The 20055-nt window shown below is 42.5% G+C and overlaps 1 protein-coding gene across 5 annotated transcripts in view; it reads right to left on the bottom strand.

Annotated features, from left to right (window-relative positions):
• Positions 1-10920, bottom strand: part of mdm2 (MDM2 proto-oncogene) — a 105549-nt gene extending 94629 nt beyond the window's left edge. The window contains exons 1-4 of one of the 5 annotated variants that reach the window (XM_078567897.1): positions 10761-10920; positions 9934-10055; positions 9746-9820; positions 4183-4316 (exon numbers count right to left, since the gene is read on the bottom strand). In XM_078567897.1, coding sequence (XP_078424023.1) covers positions 4183-4316; positions 9746-9820; positions 9934-10011 — 287 coding nt within the window. In that variant the 5' untranslated portion in view covers positions 10012-10055; positions 10761-10920. Of the gene's footprint in view, positions 1-4182; positions 4317-9745; positions 9821-9933; positions 10335-10760 lie in introns of those variants that run through there. The other 4 variants (XM_078567898.1, XM_078567899.1, XM_078567900.1 and 1 more) reach the window with 4 other exon arrangements.
• Between the last annotated feature and the right edge of the window lie 9135 nt (positions 10921-20055).

Here is a 20055-nt window from a genome sequence, read left to right as displayed (position 1 = left end):
TAGCATGATCAGAGAGGTGGTCACACTGCAGCTTAGGAGCCTGGAGGCAGAAAGGGAATGGGTGACTGCCAGGCAGTCCAAGAAAATTAGGTAGGTAGTGCAAGAGACCCCTGGGATCCTGCTCACCAATCGGTTTTCCATTTTGGATGCCGGTGAGCGTGTTGGTTCCTCGGAGGAGTGCAGTCAAAGCCAAGTTTGTGGCAGCACAGGCAGCTCTGCTGTACAGGAGGGGAGGAAGAGTAGTAGTAATAGGGGATTAGTTTATTAGGGGACCAGACAGGCATTTCTGTGGCAGTGGACGTGACTCCAGGATGATATGTTGCCTCCCTGGTGCCAGGGTCAAGGATGCCATGGAGCAGCTGCAGGATATTCTTCTGAGGAAGGATGATCGGCCAGAGGTCGTGGTCCACGTTGGTACCAATGACTTAGGTAGGAAAAGGGATGAGGTCCTGAAAGCAGACTTTAGGGAGCTAGGAAGAAGATTGAAAAGCAGGCCCTCTAAAACAGTAATCTCAGAGTTACTCCCCGTCCTACATACAAGTGAGTAAATAAATAGGAGAATTGAGAGCATAAACACATGGCTGGAAAGCTGGTGTACGAGGGAGGGCATCAGATTTCTGAGGTATTGGGACCGGTTCTGGGGAAGATGGGATCTTCAAGCTGGACGGTCTACACCGAACAGGGCTGGGATGAATATCCTTTCAGGGAGATTTGCTAGTGCTGTTGGGGGATGGGAACCTGAGGGCAAATTCAGAGCAGGGAACAGGAGATGGAAAATTAGTGACTCTGAAAGACAGAAGCAGCACAGGTTAGAAAAAAAGTGTACAGCAGAGGGATTTGGCAGTGTTAAAAGGCATATATGTAAAAGCAAGAAGCACAGTAAATAAAGCCAACAAGCTGAAGGCACAGGTAAAACAGACAGGCATTTCTGTGGGCATAGACGTGACTCCAGGATGAGTATGTTGCCTCCCTGGTGCCAGGGTCAAGGATGCCATGGAGTGGATGCAGGATACTCTTCTGGGGGAAGTTGATCGGCCAGAGGTCATGGCCCACATTGGTACCAATGACTTAGGTAGGGAAGGGGATGATGTCCTGAAAGCAGATATCCTGGCAGCATGATATCATCACTTTAATGGTAACTTGGCTTAAGGAGGGGCAAAAATGGTAGCTCATTGATTGCAGGCACGATAGGGAGAGGGATAAAAATGATGGGTATGTAGCATTATTGGTTAAAGAATCAATTACAGCTGTGAGGAGGGATGATATACGAAATGAAACATCAAATGAGGCCATATGGGTTGAGCTCTGAAATAAAATAAAGGGGGCAGCCACACTATGAGGAGCGTACTATAGACCCCCAAACAGTGGAAGGGAATTAGAAGAGCAAACATGTATGCAAATTTCTGAGTGCAAAAAATCATTGCGGACTTCAACTGCCCTAATAGCAATTGGGATACGAACAGCGTGCAGGGCAGAGAGAATGCAAAATTCTTGAACTGCATTCAAGAGAACTTTTTTAGCCAGCACGTAACAAGCCCAATGAGAGGAGGCGCAATTCTAGATTTAGATTTAGGAAATAAGGCTGGGCAAGTGGATGAAGTAGCAATGGGGGCCCATTTTGAAGAGAGTGAGATTTAGCATCATTATGGAAATGGACAAAGATAGGACAGGAGTAAAAGTTATAAACTGGGGGAAGACAAATTTTACAAAGCTGAGGTCAGCTGGCGAGTGAACTGGATACATGTATTAGAAGTAAAAACTGTCAAATCAACGGGAGGCACTCAAAGGTAGATTCTACGGGTACAGTGTAGACATGTCGCCGCAAAGAAAAAGGGTAGTACTGCCAAATCTATAGTCCCCTGGTTATACAAAAGCATTTAGGCCAAGATAAAAGCAGAAAAAGAAAGCTTATGACAGACACAGTAGAAAGCCAAGGGGAGTATAGAAAGTACAAGGGTGAAGTTAAAAAAGTGGAAATTATGAAAGCAAAGAGAGGATACGAGAAAATATTGGCAGGTAAAATCAAAGAAAATCCTAACATGTTTTATCAGTACATTAAGAGCAAGTGAATAACTAAGTAAAACGTGGGGGACTATCAGAGATGTACACGGTAATCTGCGGGTTGATGCAGAAGATGTGGGCAAGGTTCTCAATTACTACTTTATCCCTCTCCTCAGTGAAGACAGAGACAATGCAGACATTCTAGTTAAAGAGGAGGAGTTTGAAATATTAGATACAATAAGCATAGTGAGAGAGAAGTACTGGAGGAACTGGCATCCTTGAAGGTGGATAAATCACCAGGGCCAGGTGGATTGTATCCCAGGCTGTTAAAGGAAGGCAGGGAGGAAATAGTGGGGGCTCTGAGGATCATTTTCCAATCCTCACTAGATACAAGCAAGGTCCCAGAGGATTGGAGGTCTGCGAACATTTTACTGCTATTTAAAAAGTGAGCGAGGTTATGGCCAGAAAATTACAGGCCGGTCAGTCTGACTTCGGTGGTGGGCAAATTATTGGAAACAATTCTGAGACACAGGATAAACTGTCACTTAGAAAGGCACGGATTGATCAGGGATAGTCAGCACGGTTGTGTTAGGGGAAGATCGTGTCTTACTAATTTAATAGAATTTTTTGAGTAAGTAACAAGGAAGATTGACGAGAGTAGTGTAGTAGATGTTGTCTACATGGATTTCAGTAAGGCATTTGACACGGTCCCACATGGCAGACTGGTCAGGAAAGTGAGATCTCATGAGATACAGGGGAAGGTGGCAGTTTGGATCCAAAATTGGGTCAAGTGACAGGAAACAAAGGGTAATGGTCAATGGATGTTTTTGCGAATGGAAAACAGTTTCCAGTGGTGTTCTGCAGGGCTGAGTGTTGGGGCCCATGCAGTTTGTTGTAATGTATTAATGATTCAGACTTAAATGTGGGAGGCATGATTGGGAAATTTGCAGATGACAGTTGACAGTGAAGAGGATAACTGTCGACTCCAGAATTATATCAATGGTTTGGTTGATTGGGCGGAGGAGCGGCAAATGGAATTCAATCTGGAAAAGTGCGAGGTAATGCATTTGGGGAGGGAAAACAAAGCAAAGGAATACTCAATACAGGAAGTTATTGAGAGGGGTTGAGGAAGTGAGAGACTTTGGAGCGCATGTCCGCAGGTCCTTGAAGGTGGCAGGACAGGTGGACAAGGTGGTCAAGAAAGCATATGGAATGCTTTCCTTTATTGGGTGAGGTATTGAATACAAAAGTAGGGACCTCATGATGAAACTACATAAAATGGTTAGGCCACAGTTGGAATTTTGTATACAGTTCTTGTCACATCATAGGAAGGTCATAATTGGAGACAGTGCAGAAGAGATTTACAAGAATGTTGCCAGGGCTTGAAAATTGCAGCTATATGGGGAGATGGAATAGGCTAGGGTTGTTTTCGTTAGAACGGAGGAGGCTAAGGGGTGACCTAATCGAGGTGCACAAAATTATGAGGGGCCTAGATAGGGTAGACAGGAAAGACCTGTTTCTTCTAGCTGAGGGGTCAATTATCAGGGAGCATAGATATAAGGTAATTGGTGGAAGGATTTGAGGGGACATGGGTAAAAACTCACCCAGAGGGTGATTGGTGTCTGGAATTCATTGCCTAAGTTGGTGGTTGAGGCTGGAACACTCAACTCATGGTACCTGGACCTGCATCTGAAGTGCTGTAACCTGCGAGGCTACAGACCAGGTGCTAGAAAGTGAGATTAAAATGAGTGTCTAGTTTCATTTTTCTCTTTTTGGCTGGCGCAGACACAATGGGCTGAATGGCCTCTTTTTGCACTGTAACTTTTCTTCAGTTCAGTTTTAATTTCAAATGACTCAACACTGACAGCCTTATTTTTCCTTTTGAGGCGGGGTTGAAGAATTGTCATTTCCACAATGTTCTGTGGAGAAGAGCTTCCAGATCTCATGCTTAAATGGCCTAGCTCAAATTTTAAGATCATGTCCCCTTCAGCAATCCCGTACCTGCACTATTAAATCGTATACAAGTTTAAACCTCAATCAGATGACTGTTACTTCACAAAACTTACTGTGCCTAAGTCTGTCATCTGCAAATGTGGATAACATAACTCAGTTTAAATGACAACCCTCATACAATATATTTACAGCACATTTTGAAACTTTTGTCTTCAAAATTTACTTTACCGTGGCTCTTTAATTGAAAAGCTCTGCACTCCAAACAAGTGACTCAGCAGATCATCAGAACAATGAACTATATGTTGCTGTTTTTCATCATACAACTGCTTAGCTATTATGTATTGTCCTAAGTAGTGCATTACCTGTCAACAAAAATAAAACAAACATCAATTTTCAGTCCAAACTTGAACACAGTACAATACTTGTAAATGGTAAATTACAGTAACTTCTTTAATGAGAAGACTCAATTACAAAGACAAGTGTTTCTACAGGTAAAAGAATGCCTTGGACATTTCTCAGGGGCCTGTACTTATTAATAGAGCTACAGTATGCTTCCACAGGTTTTGGAACAGGAAAGAGATGAATGCATGGCTCAAAGACTGGTGTGGGAAAAGTGGGTTCTGGTTCATGGGGCACTGGCACCAATACCAGAGAAAGTGGGATCTGTACTGTTGGGATAGTCTGCACCTGAATCATGCAGGAACCAGTGTTCTAGCGTGCCGCCTAGAGAAGTAGAGAGGGTTTTAAACTAAATAGTGGGAGCAAGGGATCAAATTTAGGAAGATGTGGTAAATCAACGAGTAGTGGTAAATCAAAGAGTAGTGACGAGGCGAGAGAAAGGTATTTATATGGGAATTGATAAACAGACCATGACAGGAAAGGACTGAGAGCATAAATCTAAGAATAAACCAGCAGATAATGCTAGAGGTTACAAAAATAATAAAATGGACCAAACTAAAGGCTATGTATCTGAATACACATGGCATTTCAAACAAAACATATAAACTGTTGCTGTAAATAGAGATAAATGAGTACGATCTGATAGCCATTCCAGAGACATGGCTACAGGATGACATAGATTGGGACCAAAATATAGAAGGGTACATGACATTTAGGAAGGGCAGAAAGCTAGGAAAAGGTGGAGGGGTGGCTCTGTTAATTAATTATGGTATTAGCACAATAGGGAGAGATGACATAAGTTTAGGAAACTGGGATATAGAAGCAGTTTGGGCAGAGATGAGAAACGATAAAGGCAAGAAGTCACTTGTGGGAGTGGTGTACAGGAATTTTGTGTACAACAGTAACCACATGGTAGGATGGTGTATTAAAGAAAAAATAATGGGAACTTGTCAGAAAGGTACGGTGATCATCATGGGGAATTGTAATCTACATATAGACTGGGTAAAATTAAATGGGTAAAGGTAGCTTAGTTGAGGAATTCATAGAATGTTTGTTTTTGGGATAGTTTCTTAGAACAGCATGTTCTGGAGCCAACCAGAGAGCAGGCCATACCAAACCTGGTGCAACAAGACAGGATTAATTAATGACCTCATAGTGAAGGCGCCCCTAGGTAGCTATGATCATAATATGATTGAATTTTACATTCAGTTTGAAGGAGAGAAGAGTGGGTCTAAGACTAGTATTTTAAACTTAAAGAAGGGCAATTATGAGGGCATGAAAGCAGAGGTAGCTAAAGTCAACTGGCAAATTAGGATAATGGATAGGTAAATAGTGATGCAGTGGCAGACATTTAAAGGCATATTTCAGAATACACAGAATGGATACATTCTAAGGAGAAAGAAAAATTCCAAGGGGATGACCCAGCATCTGTGGTTAACAAAAAAAGTTAAAAATAGTATCAAACTTAAAAAAAGCATATGATTGTGCAAAGATTGACAGCAGGTCAGAAGATTGGACAGGATATAAGAAAACAGCAAAGACAAAGATTGATAAGGAGGGAAAAATTAGAGTCCGAGAGAAAGATAGCTAGTAATATAAAGGCAGGTAGTAAGAGTTTCTATAGATATTTTTAAAAATTTGAAAAGTGAGCATTGGTCATAAAGAAAGTGAGTCTCGGGAATTAATAAAGGAAGAAAAGGAGATGGCAGATGAACTGAACAGGTATTTTGCATCGGTCTTTCCTACAGGGGATTGGAGTAACATCCAGAAATAGCTGTAAGTCAGGAAATGGAAGGGAGGGAGGAACGCAAAAAAATTACAATCACCAGGCAAGTGGTACGGAGCAAACTGTTGGAGCAGTGGACTGACAAGTCCCCAGATCGTGATGGACTTCATCCTTGGGTCTTAAAAGAGGTGGCTAGCGAGATAGTTGATGTATTGGTTTTAATTTTCCAAAATTCACTAGATTCGGGAAAGGTTCCATTAGATTGGAAAATAGAGAATGTAAATTCTTTATTGAAAAAGGTTGGGAAACAAAGCAGGAAACTACAGGCCAGTTAACTTAACATCTGTCGTAGGAAAAATTTTAGAAGCACTAATAAAGAAGCATTATTTATGAATGAATAACTGAATTCATTCAATTAAATGAATCAATTACCTGATTCAAGGTAATCAGGCAGAGTCAACATGGTTTCATGAAAGGGAAATCATGTTTAACCAATTCATTGGATTCTTTGAAGTAGTAACAGGCGCTGAGGGTAATGGGGATCCAGTGAATGTTCTGTCCTTAGATTTCCCGAAGGCATTTGATAAGGTGCTACATCAAAGATTATTGCAGAAAATAAAAACTCATGGTCTAAGGGAACCTAGAACTAAAGGTCACCGTTTAAAAATAAGGGGCTGCTCATTTAAGACAGGATAAATTTTCTCTCTTAGCAGGTACAGAGTCTTTGGAACTCCCTTCCACAAAAGGCAGTGGAAATAGATCTTTGAATATTTTTAAGGCAGAGATAAAGAGATTCTTGATAAGCAAGGGGGCGAAAGGTTATCAGGGTAGGCAGGAATATGGAGTTGAGGTTAAAATTTGATCAGCCATGATCTTATTGAATGGCAGAGCATGGTCAAGGGGCCGAGTGACATACTCCTGTTCCTAATTCGTATGTATGTACCGATTGCTGCAGCAAATATTAATTAGTGAATTAACTATTTTTGCTAAGGTCCAGCCTCCCTCAACCAACATCACAAAAACTGTTCACAAAAACAAGTAGTGCTGGAAAAACTCAGCAGGTCTAACAGTATCTGTGGACAGAAAGACAGAGTTAATGTTTCGAGTATGTATGACTCTTCTTCAGAACTAAAAAGTAAAAATATGGTGAAACATATACTGTTTAAGGGGGTGGGACAGATGAAGCTGGATAGAAGGCCAGTGATAGGTGGAGGCAAGGGAGAGATTGCAAAAGATGTCATAAACAAAAGGTCAAAAGGGTGTTGGTGGTGGTGATACTGACCAAAGGAAATGATAAGTGACATTAAGAATAGACAGCAGAATGAGCAAGTGACATAATGCTCTAATGGGGGTGGGAGAAGGGGACAGCGTGGGAAAAAAGATCGAAATAGGCTAAAAGGTGGGGATAGAGCAATGAATAAAAATGGAAATAAATTTTTAAAAATAATAATGTGGGAAAAATATATAAAAATTTAAAAAATAAACGTTTGAAAAAAAAAGGGATCAAAAATGGGTGAGGATGGAGGAGAGTGTTCATGGTCTGAAGTTGTTGAACTCAAATGTTAAGTCCAGGAGGTTGTAAAATGCCTAAACGGAAGATGAGGTGCTGTTCCTCCAGTTTGCGTTGAGCTGCGCTGGAACATTGCAGCAGGCCAAGGGCAGACATGTGGGCATGAGAGCAGGGTGATGTATTGAAACGGCAAGCAACAGGAAAGTTTGGGTCATGCTTGCGGACAGACCGACAGTGTTCCGCAAAGTGGTCAACCAGCCTGCATTTGATCTCTCCAATGTAGAGACGACTGCATTGGAAGCAGTGAATGCAGTAGGCCAAATTGAGGGAAGTGCAAGTGAAGCGCTGCTTCACTTGAAAGGAGTGTTTGGGCCTTTGGATGGTGGTGGTCGGGGGGGAGGGGGGGGGGGGGAGTAAAGGGGCAGGCGTTGCACCTTCTGCGATTGCATGGGAAGGTGCCATGGGAGGAGGTTGAGGATGATGGAGGAGTGGTCCAGGGTGTCCCACAGGGAACGGTCCCTACGGAATGTTCACGGGGGGTGAAGGGAACATGGTGGCATCATGCTGGAGTTGGCAGAAATGGCGGAGGATGATCCTTTGAATGCGGAGGCTGGCGGGGTGAAAAGTGAGAACAAGGTGGACCCTATCATGGTTCTGAGAGGGAGAGGAAGGTGTGAGGGCGGATGCGTGGGAGATGGGTCAGACACGGTTGAGGGTCCTGTCAACCACTGTTGGTGGGAAACCTTGGTTAAGGAAGAAGGAAGACATGTCAGATGCACTATTTTGGAAAGTGGCATCATTGGAACAAATGCGACAGAGGTGAAGGAACTGAGAGAATGGGATGGAGTCCTTATGCAAGCAGCACTTCACTCAATTTGGTCTACTGCATTCGCTGCTCCCAATGCGATCTCCTCTACATTGGAGAGCCCAAACACAGACTGGGTGACCGCTTTGTGGGACACCTTCGGTCTGTCCGCAAGCATGACCCAGATCTTCCTGTCGTTTGCCATTTCAACACACCGCCCTGCTCTCATGCCATGTCCGTCCTTTGCATGCTGCAATGTTCCAGTGAAGCTCAACGCAAACTTGAGGAACAGCACCTCATCTTCTGATTAGGCACTTTACAGCCTCCCGGACTTAACATTTGAGTTCAACAACTTCAGACCATGAACACTCCTCCATGCTCACCCATTTTTGATCCCCTTTTTTTTCTCAAATATTTATTTTTTAATTTTTATATATTTTTCCCACATTATTTTTAAAAATTTATTTCCATTTTTATTCATTGCTCTACCCCCACCTTTTAGCCTATTTCAATCTTTTCCCCCCACTGTCCCCTTCCCCCACCCCCCATCTGTCACTTGCTCATTCTGCTTTCTACTCTTAATGTCACCATTAGCACCTCTTTTAGCCAGTATCACCACCATCAACACCTCTTTGACCTTTTGTTTATGACATCTTTTGCAATCTCTCCTTTGCAACCCCCCCCCCGCCCCACCCAAATCATTGGCTTTCTAACCAGTTTCACCTGTCCCACCCCCCTTAAAAAGTATATATTTCACCATATTTTTACTTCTCTTTAGTTCTGAAGAAGTCATACATACTCGAAACTTTAACACTGTCTTTCTCTCCACAGATGCTGTCAGACCTGCTGAGTTTTTCCAGCACTTTGAGCGTTTTAGCATGTTACAGGAAATAACGTACTGTATAATTACCAGGACACTGGGGAGAACTCCTATGCTTTCCTTTAAATTGTGCCATCTTGAGTTTTTTTTTTACGTCCACCTGAGGGGCCAGATATTGGTTTAACATCCAACAGCTCAGCACTTCACTGAGTGTCAGTCTGGATTACATATTCAATTCTCTGGCGTGGTCTTGAGCTCACTGCCCGACCCACCGAGTTCTAGCCTCGACTGGTAGCTGGAGTGGCAACTATTGTTTTTTTTTTGCAAAAATATACTTTATTCATAAAATATCTTCAACCACATTCCAAACCATTTCAAAGACACCATTACAAGGGTACAATCCGGTTCAACTTTTACAAAATGTATCACCAGGTGCATCAGTACAACTATTGTACACAAATACAAGCAATACAGCTGACAACCCCCCAAAACACCGCTTACAGAATAAAACCAGCTTAACCGTTGACTAACCTCCTTTACAGTGAAGGTTTCACTCTGAGCACCTGCAAAGCGCAACAGCTTAAGTAAGAGTGGCTTGGGTTTCACCTAAAACAATTTGCAAAAGGGAGGGGAAAAAAAAAGAATCAACATTTTCTTAGGCAGTAAACAGATTTTAAGAAAGCTACATAATTCACAACTGGTCAAAAAAAAAACCATACCTGACTTTCCTGATCTTCATTTAGTACTTGATCATCTTGTGAAGTGTCGAGGCAGGTTGTCGATCCGTTGGTTGCCATATTTCCGAATATTCCTTTTAAGCCAAGATTCGTCCCTTGTACATCTTTCAATGGGAGGAGGGGGGATGGAAAGATACTAATCAACTCGCTTTAAAACACAAGGCGCCGTGTTAGACCAAACTCCACTTCTGTAGAGAGTGTACTGAGGTTCCCCTTTTAAACCCCACCTCACGGAAGGGCCCGGGGGGCGGGGGACAAGTCAGGGCGACTCCCTTCGCAGGAGGTTTCGCCGTCTTGACATGTCTGAGCATGACTCGCCACCCGACACAAACAGCTGCGTCAAGCCGAGCGGTGGCTGAATCACCGGGAGCTGTGCCCGGACATGTCCCCGAGACGGAGGGAGGTTTGGGCTGCTCAAACGGGCAGCATTCAACAGGCTTGCACGGGAGTTCACTCGGACTGAAACCCCCCCCCCACTGGAATAAAAATACCAGGAGAGCGAGGGTACGATACCCGCCGCCGCCCCCCACCTCAGGCCGGTCCTATGGTTTCGCGCGTTGAGTTTGACGAAGCGGGCCTACTACCAAGAGGTGGGCAGGCCACACATATATTTCCTCGGCCTGGATTTACGCCACAAACCCTGTTCACTTTCGGCGGTCGGAGGCTCACACCCCCCACCCTGGCCTCGTTCAATCGGGCAGACAAAGCGCTGAGGCCCTGGGACTCAGGCTCAGGCTCAGTTTGGTGTGTGTGTGTGTGTGTGTGTGCGTGCGCGCGCCCACCCCGGTACAACGACACGGACACTTTACCTTTCCTTTGCAGCTTTACAAACCGGGGTGGGTGGGGGAGGGGAAGAATGTAGGCCAGGTTACCGTGGAAACCAGGTGCCAACGGCCGCACGTTCCAGGACGCTGGTTTAAAATTGGCAGGATTTCAATTTCGAATCCTACCGACACTCCAATCCGAGTCTCGCGATAACTGCCCGCGTGGGGGGTGGGGTGTTCTACGCACCAGCTTTGATGTACCTGCGTCAAGAGGAACTGCGAGGGTTAACCGCTTCTGATGACCGTGGATGGGAGAATCAGCTCTTGCTCTGGTGGTGATTCCCCCTCTGGTTGAGGGACTTGCCAAAGCTAAGCGACAGTTCACGCATAACATGATGGCCCTTTGGGCAAGATACTGGTGGGCGGCCTCCAGCTATGGAATCGTACCCCATCATGGAACACAAAGGGAGGCCATTTGGCCTGTTGTATCTGTGCTGGCTCTCTGCAAGAGCAACTCAGCTAGTTTCCCTCCCCGCCATTTTCCCATAGCGCTGCAAATTTTTCCTCTTCAGATGCTTATCCAATTCCCTTTTAAAAGCCTCGGGTTGAATCTGTCTCCACCACACTCTTAGGCAGTGCCTTCCAGATCCTAAAGCACTTGCTGCGTAAAAAAGCTTTTCCTCATGTCGTTGTTGGTTCTTTTGCCATTCACCTTAATTCGGTGTCTGCTGGTTCTCGACCCTTCCATCAATGGGAACCGTTGCCGCCTATCTACCATGTTCAGACCCCTCATGATTTTGCACACCTCTATCAAATTTCCTCAATCTTTTCTAAGGAGAACAACCCCAGCTTCTCCCATCCAGTCACGTAACTGAAATCCCTCAACCCTGTAATCATTCTTGTAAATCTTTTCTGCGTCCCTTCTGTAAAGCCTTCACATCATTCCTAAAGTGTGGCATCCAGCATTGTACACAATACTCTAATTGAGGCTGATCCAATGTCTTATAAAGGGCCACCATAGCTTCCTTGCTTTTGTAATCAATGCTGTCGTGGTGATGTGACTTGAATATTAATCTTTAATTTCATCGGCTGGTTAGATATATATTGACCTCTAAAAGGACTTTTAAAGCAAGCAAAGACACCAACTCGATGTGTAGGCTACCCCCTTCCCTGGATCAGCTACTTAACCCTTGTGGCTTGAAGGTCTACCCTGGATGTCAGTGACTCAATGTACACTTTACTTGCGTTATAAACACTTCTATTAACCTAAACCCTTAGCATATAAATTGATATCAATGTAAAACTACTGATACAAATATCTGCCAATGTGTAATCACAATCTGGTTTTTTGGCTTCTTGAGAGACAGACAAGCTCAGGTGGTCGAATCATCTTGTTCTGTAACTCCAGCTGCAGCCACGGGCCTCCTGCACATCATGTTCTTATACCCTTCTGTCAGACCTGCATACTACATTTGCAGTAATGTCGTTTTCTCATTGGCATAGTGCTTTCAGCCTCAAGGTAACCCCCAATGAGGTGATGGGTCCTTGGAGTCATCACAACTGCCCGCTTCCTGATTAAAACCATGCTGGGCAGGTCCTTTGTCCCAGGGTTATATGTTGTAGGTGCAGTTTGACTTGTTTCTGCTTACATATCTGGGCATGTTCTCTCTCTTCTGATCATTGTCTGGGCATGTTCTGTCTCTTCTGTTCATTTTCTGTCCACAGCCTAACCCTCTTCCCATCAGCTCTTGGTCCACTAAGCAACCATTTTGTGTTGTATAAAAATACATTGTTCAATCTCTAATATTACATTTGGTGTGACTTATACAAAGAAAATCAGTACATAAATCATTTCAAAAATGTGGATCAAATAAACAAACTACAAAAATATCAATATCAAAATATCAACATTGTAATAGCAAAAGCTGGGCAAGTTTCACTCTGACAATTTCATCATGGTACAGTTCTATCTCTACATTGCAAAAGTCAATGGTTAAGTTACAGATGTTATTCTCTTTATTTACTGACAACTAAACCACACTATCTGTTGTTTAACAACAATGTATGGGTTGCTGTTGCCAGGCTTATTAACACTTTTGTGTCCACAAATGGCTGCCGCAGGTCACCTGACCTGTCTACAATTACAAGTGGTCAAGTCTGGAAGAAGTTTCCAATGTGGATTAAAATTAGGATATTCCAAGGCGAACTTCCTATGGAATTTCATACCTGCTGATGTCAAGAATTACCTCAAAGATGAACTGACTCTCAGCATTAGCTTTTTTATAAAACTACCTTTCAGAGACAGATAGTCTATTGGGACAATGGCTATATGGAAAGTGTTGGTATGTTCTTCCTAGCTCATCACATGGAAGAATGATCCATTCAGAAATGATTGCTGGGACATTGCAGAAACTAATCACGTAGGCCATAATACAATAGCCAAGGTCTGTCCAAACATGAGTTAATCAATTACTAAGATAAAAGCAAAAAAATCTAATCAATTATCTTCTGTGGAATACTCATCATTGAGAAAGGTCATGTGACCAGAATCATTATTTTTGGAATGTCTTTTGTTGCAACACCCTGGTTGCTTTTGCCAGTCTAGAAGAAGAGCAGTAACACCATCTCTTTCTCCCTGCTGTTTCAAGCTCAGAGCCCTATCTATGTTACATTTTAGAATACATCACAGAGACAGGCAATTTCAATCGAAAGGAACTCTGCCTGCTTATATCAAACTGGGGTCAACAGACAGAGAAGTTCCAGAGGGTACTCCAAAATCCCAAAGCAGCGTTTCTTTGCAATCAGCATGTAAGTGATTAAGTACAAACACTGCATTGATACCATCATCCTTATAAATTGTAAAAACTCTGTTGCAACCAGTCAAGGAGTGAGACAATACAAAAATAGGTGGGAGGGCATGTTGTGATGAGGACATAAGGAATCTGCAAGGGGATAAGGACAGGTTGAGTGAATGGGCAAAAACTTGGGGCAGATGGAGTTTAATGTTGGAAAGTGTGAGGTCATGTACTTTAGTAGGAAAAATCAAAAGGCAGACTATTATTTAAATGGAGAGAGACTCCAAAAAAGTGCAGCACAGAGGGATCTAGATGTTCTTGTGCATGAAACACAAAAGGTTAGCATGCAAGTGCAGCAAGTAATTAAGAAGGCAAATGGAATTTTGGCCTGGTATTGCTAGGGGGCTGGAGTTTAAAAATAGCAAAGTCTTGTTACAACTGTACAGGGTGTTGGTGAGGCCACACCTGTGTACAGTTTTGGTCCCCATATTTAAGAAAAGATGTACTGGCATTGGAGGCAGTACAGAAGAGATTCACTAGGCTGATTCATGGGATGAAGGGGTTGACTTATCGAGAACGGCTAAACAGGTTAGGCCTTTATTCATTGGAGTTTAGAAGAATGAGGGGTGATCTTATTGAAACGTACAAGATTCTGAGGGAGCTTCACAGGGTAGATGTTGAGAAGATGTTTCCACTAGTGGGGGAATTTCAAACTAGGGAACATAGTTACAGAATAAGGGGACACTCATTTAAGACTGAGATGTGAAGGAATTTCTTCTCTCAGAGGGCAGTGAATGTCTGGAATTCACTACCCCAGAGAGTTGTGGAGGCTAGACCACTGAAAGTAATTAAAGAGGAGGTAGATAGACTTTTGAAATATCGGGGAGTTGAGGGTTATGAGGAGCTGACACGAAAGAGGAGTTGAGGCCTGGGGCTGATCAGCCATGATCTTATTGAATGGTGGGACAGGCATGAGGGGCCGAATGGCCTACTCCTGCTCTTATTTCTTATGTTCTTATGAGGAGTGGAAAAGAAAGGCCAAGTTCTGACATATGTCCTCACCTGGTCATATCAGTGCCAGAAGCCCACAATCCTGTATGTATTTTAATCACGTCAAAAATCGATGCTTTCTCTAAGGCAAAAAAGAAAATAGGTGTTTTTTGCCAGAAAAAGAACATGTGTTATATTCATCTACATCACTCTTTAAAAATACATTTTTAAAAACGCACAAGCCAGCACTGACCAAGGGAGACAATAGGATGAGTTGGGAGGAACAGAGTACAAAGATAAAAGATCTTGTTATTTTTCAATTCGTTTAACGGGCAATCACTCTTCATGTGAATCCAAAATAGGATCAAATGGGGAGATTGGAACAAGATTTTGTGATACAAAATAATACTCAAGTGGATTTTATTTTTGATACTGTAGTAGGAAATGTTAAATTTCTCATTGCCAGAGAAACCCTTGATACAGATTCCTGTCTCCTCAATATGGATCTCCCACTGGCTCCACATAGCTCTGGCATGACACAACCCTGGAGCCATCCAAACTAAAGCATGGTGGCAGTTCAGATATCTGAATTGCCAGATTTCTGACATTGGGTGGCACTGCAATAACTCTCAGGCTGGTTTGAAGTCACTCTACCTCCACCAGAGCTATTTACTAGTGAGTCTCTCCATTATACTTCCTTCGATCACTGGAGCAGGCTAGCAGTGCAGGAGCTCTGACTGGAGGATCCTTTCATTGGTAAGGAGTATCAAAAGAAATTCTGCTTAGATTGTTTTCTTCTGTAAAATGGGGGTGTACTTCAAAAATAAAAGTTGTCAAGGAAGTAATTGTGTCTAAATCCCAGTTGGCCTTTGGTTAGCAGATACCTTATGTAAAGTGCTCACATCCTTAAAAAATATTTCTTGAAGACATTGGTGGACAATAATGTTGTAGAACAAGGTTAGTTACATTAAGAGTTAATGTGTCTCTGTCCTAGTACACTAAAACATCATAGAAACCAGTTAATTGGCAAAGTCCATGTGGATTTGTTAAAGTGGCTGCTTAGCTTTTAACCTTTACCATCTTCCGAGCTCCTATCATCTGCCTTCCTTAGATTTGTCTTATTAAGGCTCATCTTGGTACACTTATGATATTTGCTACAACCACTGCCTGTCCAGAGCAAAAGAACAATGCATTGGCTTCTCTTTAAGGCCTTTTGTGGCATCAAAATCAACCCAAAGTAATAATCAACATGAGCGTAATCATTAATCCCTTCGATTTTTTAAAACCTCAACTGCTTCTTGCATTATGCATTTAGAAACGTTTAACAAAAGTATAATAGCTTCTTTCCAGACCATATAGATTATTAGCTTCTATGTGGAGAAATCTTTAGGTGGATCAATGTTTCATGTCGAAAGGCATCCTGAGACTTTCTATCTATCACGAAACTTATTTGCCCATTTGATCACGGAAATCTAACAGTGCTATCATTATCCTTTATAAATCAAAATCCAAACTTTATATACTTGGTGTCGATACCAAAGTCAATCCAACACATAATAAACAAAGATGCGAAATGTTTAATTTTGGCGAAATGTCATCGACCTGAAACTTTAACTTTGTTTTTCTATAAACAGATGCAGCCTGACCTGCTGAGTGTTTCCAACATTTTCTGTTTTTGGTTCTGACTTAATTTGTTAAATCATTGTGCTAACTTTCCAGGAATAGCTATAAAGAAAAACAAGGCTTCTCATCTCCCATCACTCCGTTTGCAATAAAATAAGTTATATTGTCAAAGTTATAATCAAAGACTTTATAAACATTCTTAACATACTGATAATCCTGATTTTTAAAGCTCGATCTTGATAAAAAAGCAAATGATAAAACTTTTAATTTGTGCGGTGCTAGCTGAAAGCCTCATGCACCCAGTGATGATCACAATATTGCTAACCCTACCTTCTCGTATATCAAGGATTTGATTTTCAATTCGGGGTGAGGGATCGAACACCCGGATAATTTCTGGGACCTGATCCTATGACGCAATCTAACTGAGCTGGAGCCGAGTGTGGTGCCTAATTAGTGCCTTTGAGGCTATCTGCTGGTTCCCACCATGGACTTAATCAGGGTAGAGGTGGGAAGGTGATGGGGTCTCCACCCTCCATCTTCCTGTTTGATTAAATGCCTGCTCCACCATCAAACTTGTCACAGGAGAGGACGCAAGATTCCACCTGATATCACTGCATCTGAAAATGCTTTACAAAAACATTTGAAGATCTTACCTGCAATCACTATGTTGGGAAAGGGAGTGATAGAATGGGAGGCAAAGTCATCCTGTCCTCATTATTGAATTTTCATCTTCTGTTTGTGCAGCTAATGTGCCTCATTCACACATGGATGGGGTAGGGGGGTGTAGGGGGTCGTCAGCAAGGGAAGGGAGCTGTCTCTCAGCGGGCTCCCCACTTCCCGATGCCAGGTCCCTTGATCAGGCTCTGAGTGCCTTTGAGGCTGTCCATGGGCCTCTCCCTCTCCCCTGGGCCCTGGCCTTAACTGTCAATCAGATTGACAGTAGAAAATAAATCCTGAGATTTGAGAATTCTCTTGTGTTTTGTTGAGTGAGGCTTAATTTTACGTAGGAATCACAGCTCTTGTGACAAATGCTCAAGAGTTGACAAAGCCATAATTGCTTTCAAACCAGCACTGGGGAAGGTCTGGCCTATACACCACCTGTCCTAGATTGTGGGTACTGCATCTCACAAGGTAACCATTTTTATTCTTCCATGGGATGTGGGCATCACTGACAAAGGCAGCACTTGCTGCCCATCCCTAATTGCCCTTGAACCAAATATTTCAAAGGGCAGTTAAGAGTCAACCACATTTTTGTCAGTCTGCAGTCACAGGTAGGCCAGACTGGGTAAGGATGGTAGATTTCCTTCCCAAAATGACATTAGTGAACAGGTGGGTTTTTACAACAATCAATGACAGTTTTATGGTCACCATTACTGAGACTAGCTTTACATTCCAGATTTATTAATTGAATTTAACTCCCACCAACTGCCATTGTGGGATTAGAACACATGTCCCTAGAGCATTAGCCTGTGTCTCTAGAATACTAGTCCAGTAACATTACCACTACGCCACCATCTCCTGAAGGGGGAAAAAATGACAAGCACAATGGAGAGATAGCATGAAAAACAATAGGCACTTAAATTTAATTTTATAAAATATTTTGCCAGATCTAAACAAATTGTTCCAGATATTTTTCTATCTAGTATTACTAGAAACTATTCATTTTTCTGAATATTTGGCTCATTTACTTTAGGTAAAATGGTATCAACCAGAAAGTTATTTTAATTTGTTTAGCTGCTTCACAATGGTCAACATTATCCTTTTTAACTAAATTGCCAGAGTAAACTATAATAATAACTTGCATTTATATAGTGCATTTAATGTGAAAAAAATCCCAGGGTACTTTACAGAGTTATAATCAGAAAAAATGGATGAAGGAGACGTTAGAAGAGGTAACCAAAATCTTAGTGAAAGAGCTGGGTGTTAAGGAACATCATAAAATAGCAGAGAGAGGCGGCAAGGCTTTGGGAAGGCATTCCATGTTGTCAATTCATATGGCTGCCTTCCCAGCCACCAATACACTATTTTGCTTAGTGTCATGTTGCGGTAATTATGAAGTTGTGTTGTTTTACAGAATGTTTTTGTACACTTTTCTGCCTTCAATTTCTTAAGTCCCAAATTATTAAATGTTTATGATATCAATCATTTGTTTAGTCTAAAGGAAAACACTGCAGAAGCTGAAAACCTGAAATAAAAACAGAAAATGCTGGATTTGCTCTGTAGGCCTGGCAGCATCTGTGGAGAGGGAAACAGAGTTAACGTTTCAGGTCATAAGATGAAAGTTCATAGATTTGAAAACTCGGGGCAGAATTGTCTGGTCCCTTTGGCTGCGGGCGTCATGGCAGTCGTGAGCAGACAATACGGCCAGCAGGCCAGAAATTGGTTTCACGCAGTCACGAAACCAGTTTGTGATCATCCGCTCCACCCATCAATGGCGGGCTGCATTTCCCGCTATCGCACGTCAGGAACCTAATTTCAATACTTTAGCATCTTATTATAAGCCCTGCTCACCAGAATCATCCCCCCTCATGGTGGATCAGCCAAGCACGACGGCATGATTGCATGCCGACATGTTTCACAACTGTATATAATGCATCTGGCAACCTGCACTTTGCTTGGGATTTCAAGATTTGTTTGCCTACCTCCCTTCGGGCAGCACTCATGGTCATCAGCACCAGGTTTCGCAGGCAGCACCACATCACTTTTAGGGGAGCTCATGGGCAGGTCTTGACTTACCAGAACAGCTGTAAGGTGGCTTTTCTAATGATGACCATTAAACTATTGTCAATTGTCGTAAAAACCCTTCTGGTTCACTAATATCCTTTAGAGAAGGAAATCTGCCATCCTTACCTGGTCTGCCTTACGTGTGACTCCAGGCCCACAGCAATGCGGTTGACTCTTAAGTGCCCTCTGAACAAGGGCAATAAATGCTGGCCTTGCCAGTGAAGCCCATGCCCACATCCAATAAATAAAAAAAAAACAGTACCCTAGATGCAGGCTCACCAAAACCCTGTACAACTGTATCAAGAATTTTTTGTTCTTGTACTCCAATCCCCTTGAAATAAAGGCCAACATGCCATTTGCCTTCCTAATTGCTTGCTTCACTTGTACAAGCACACCCAAGTCTCTTTAAACATTAACACTTATAAGTTTCTTATCTTTTAAAAAAATATTCTGCCAGTGGAGGTACAGAGCATCACCAATGGAGGGTATAATTACAGCAAGATAAGTTTGCAAGGCAATTTTCATTATAAATATGAGCATAATGCATAACTTTAAAATGGTGCCTAAATTAGATCTGCTTGCCTGGTTTCAATTATCTCCTGGCTTCACCTGAATACTACACTTAGACTTGGCTTCTAGCATTAACACCACAGGAGATCAACTATAGTCCACAACTGAGTGGTTTTGCATTTTTCTTAATATCAAAGCTGGGAGCAAGTAAGGTGGTATTACACAATACTTCACATTAATATTAAACATCAATTATGTGGATAGGAGCTGGAGGTGTTCTACTTTGAGAAGAGGAGATTTGATAGAAGTGTCCAAAATCATGAGGGCTCCAGACACAGTAGATAGGGAGAAACTTCTAGTCGGTAGAAGGTTCGAGAAGCAGGTGTCACCGAGTTAAGACAATTGGCAAAACAAGCAATGGCGACATGAGAAAACATCTTTTTATGCAGTGACTTGTCAGGATCTCAAACACACTGCCTGACATCGTGGTGGAGGCAGATTCAATCAAAAAACAACTGGATCATTATCTGAAGAGAAAACAAATATAGCGCTATGGGGAAAAGGGGGGATGGGAGTGGGACTAGGTGAGTTGCTCTCACAGAGCAGGCACAGGCTCAACAGGCTGAATGGCCTCCTTCTGTGCTGTAACTGTTCCATGATTCTATAATATTTCCTCACTGAAATCTGCTTTTTAACAC

The sequence above is a fragment of the Cetorhinus maximus genome, chromosome 22 (assembly GCF_964194155.1).
Source record: "Cetorhinus maximus chromosome 22, sCetMax3.hap1.1, whole genome shotgun sequence".
Classification (NCBI taxonomy): Eukaryota; Metazoa; Chordata; class Chondrichthyes; order Lamniformes; family Cetorhinidae; genus Cetorhinus; species Cetorhinus maximus.
This window is presented reverse-complemented; position numbering and strand designations above follow the sequence as displayed.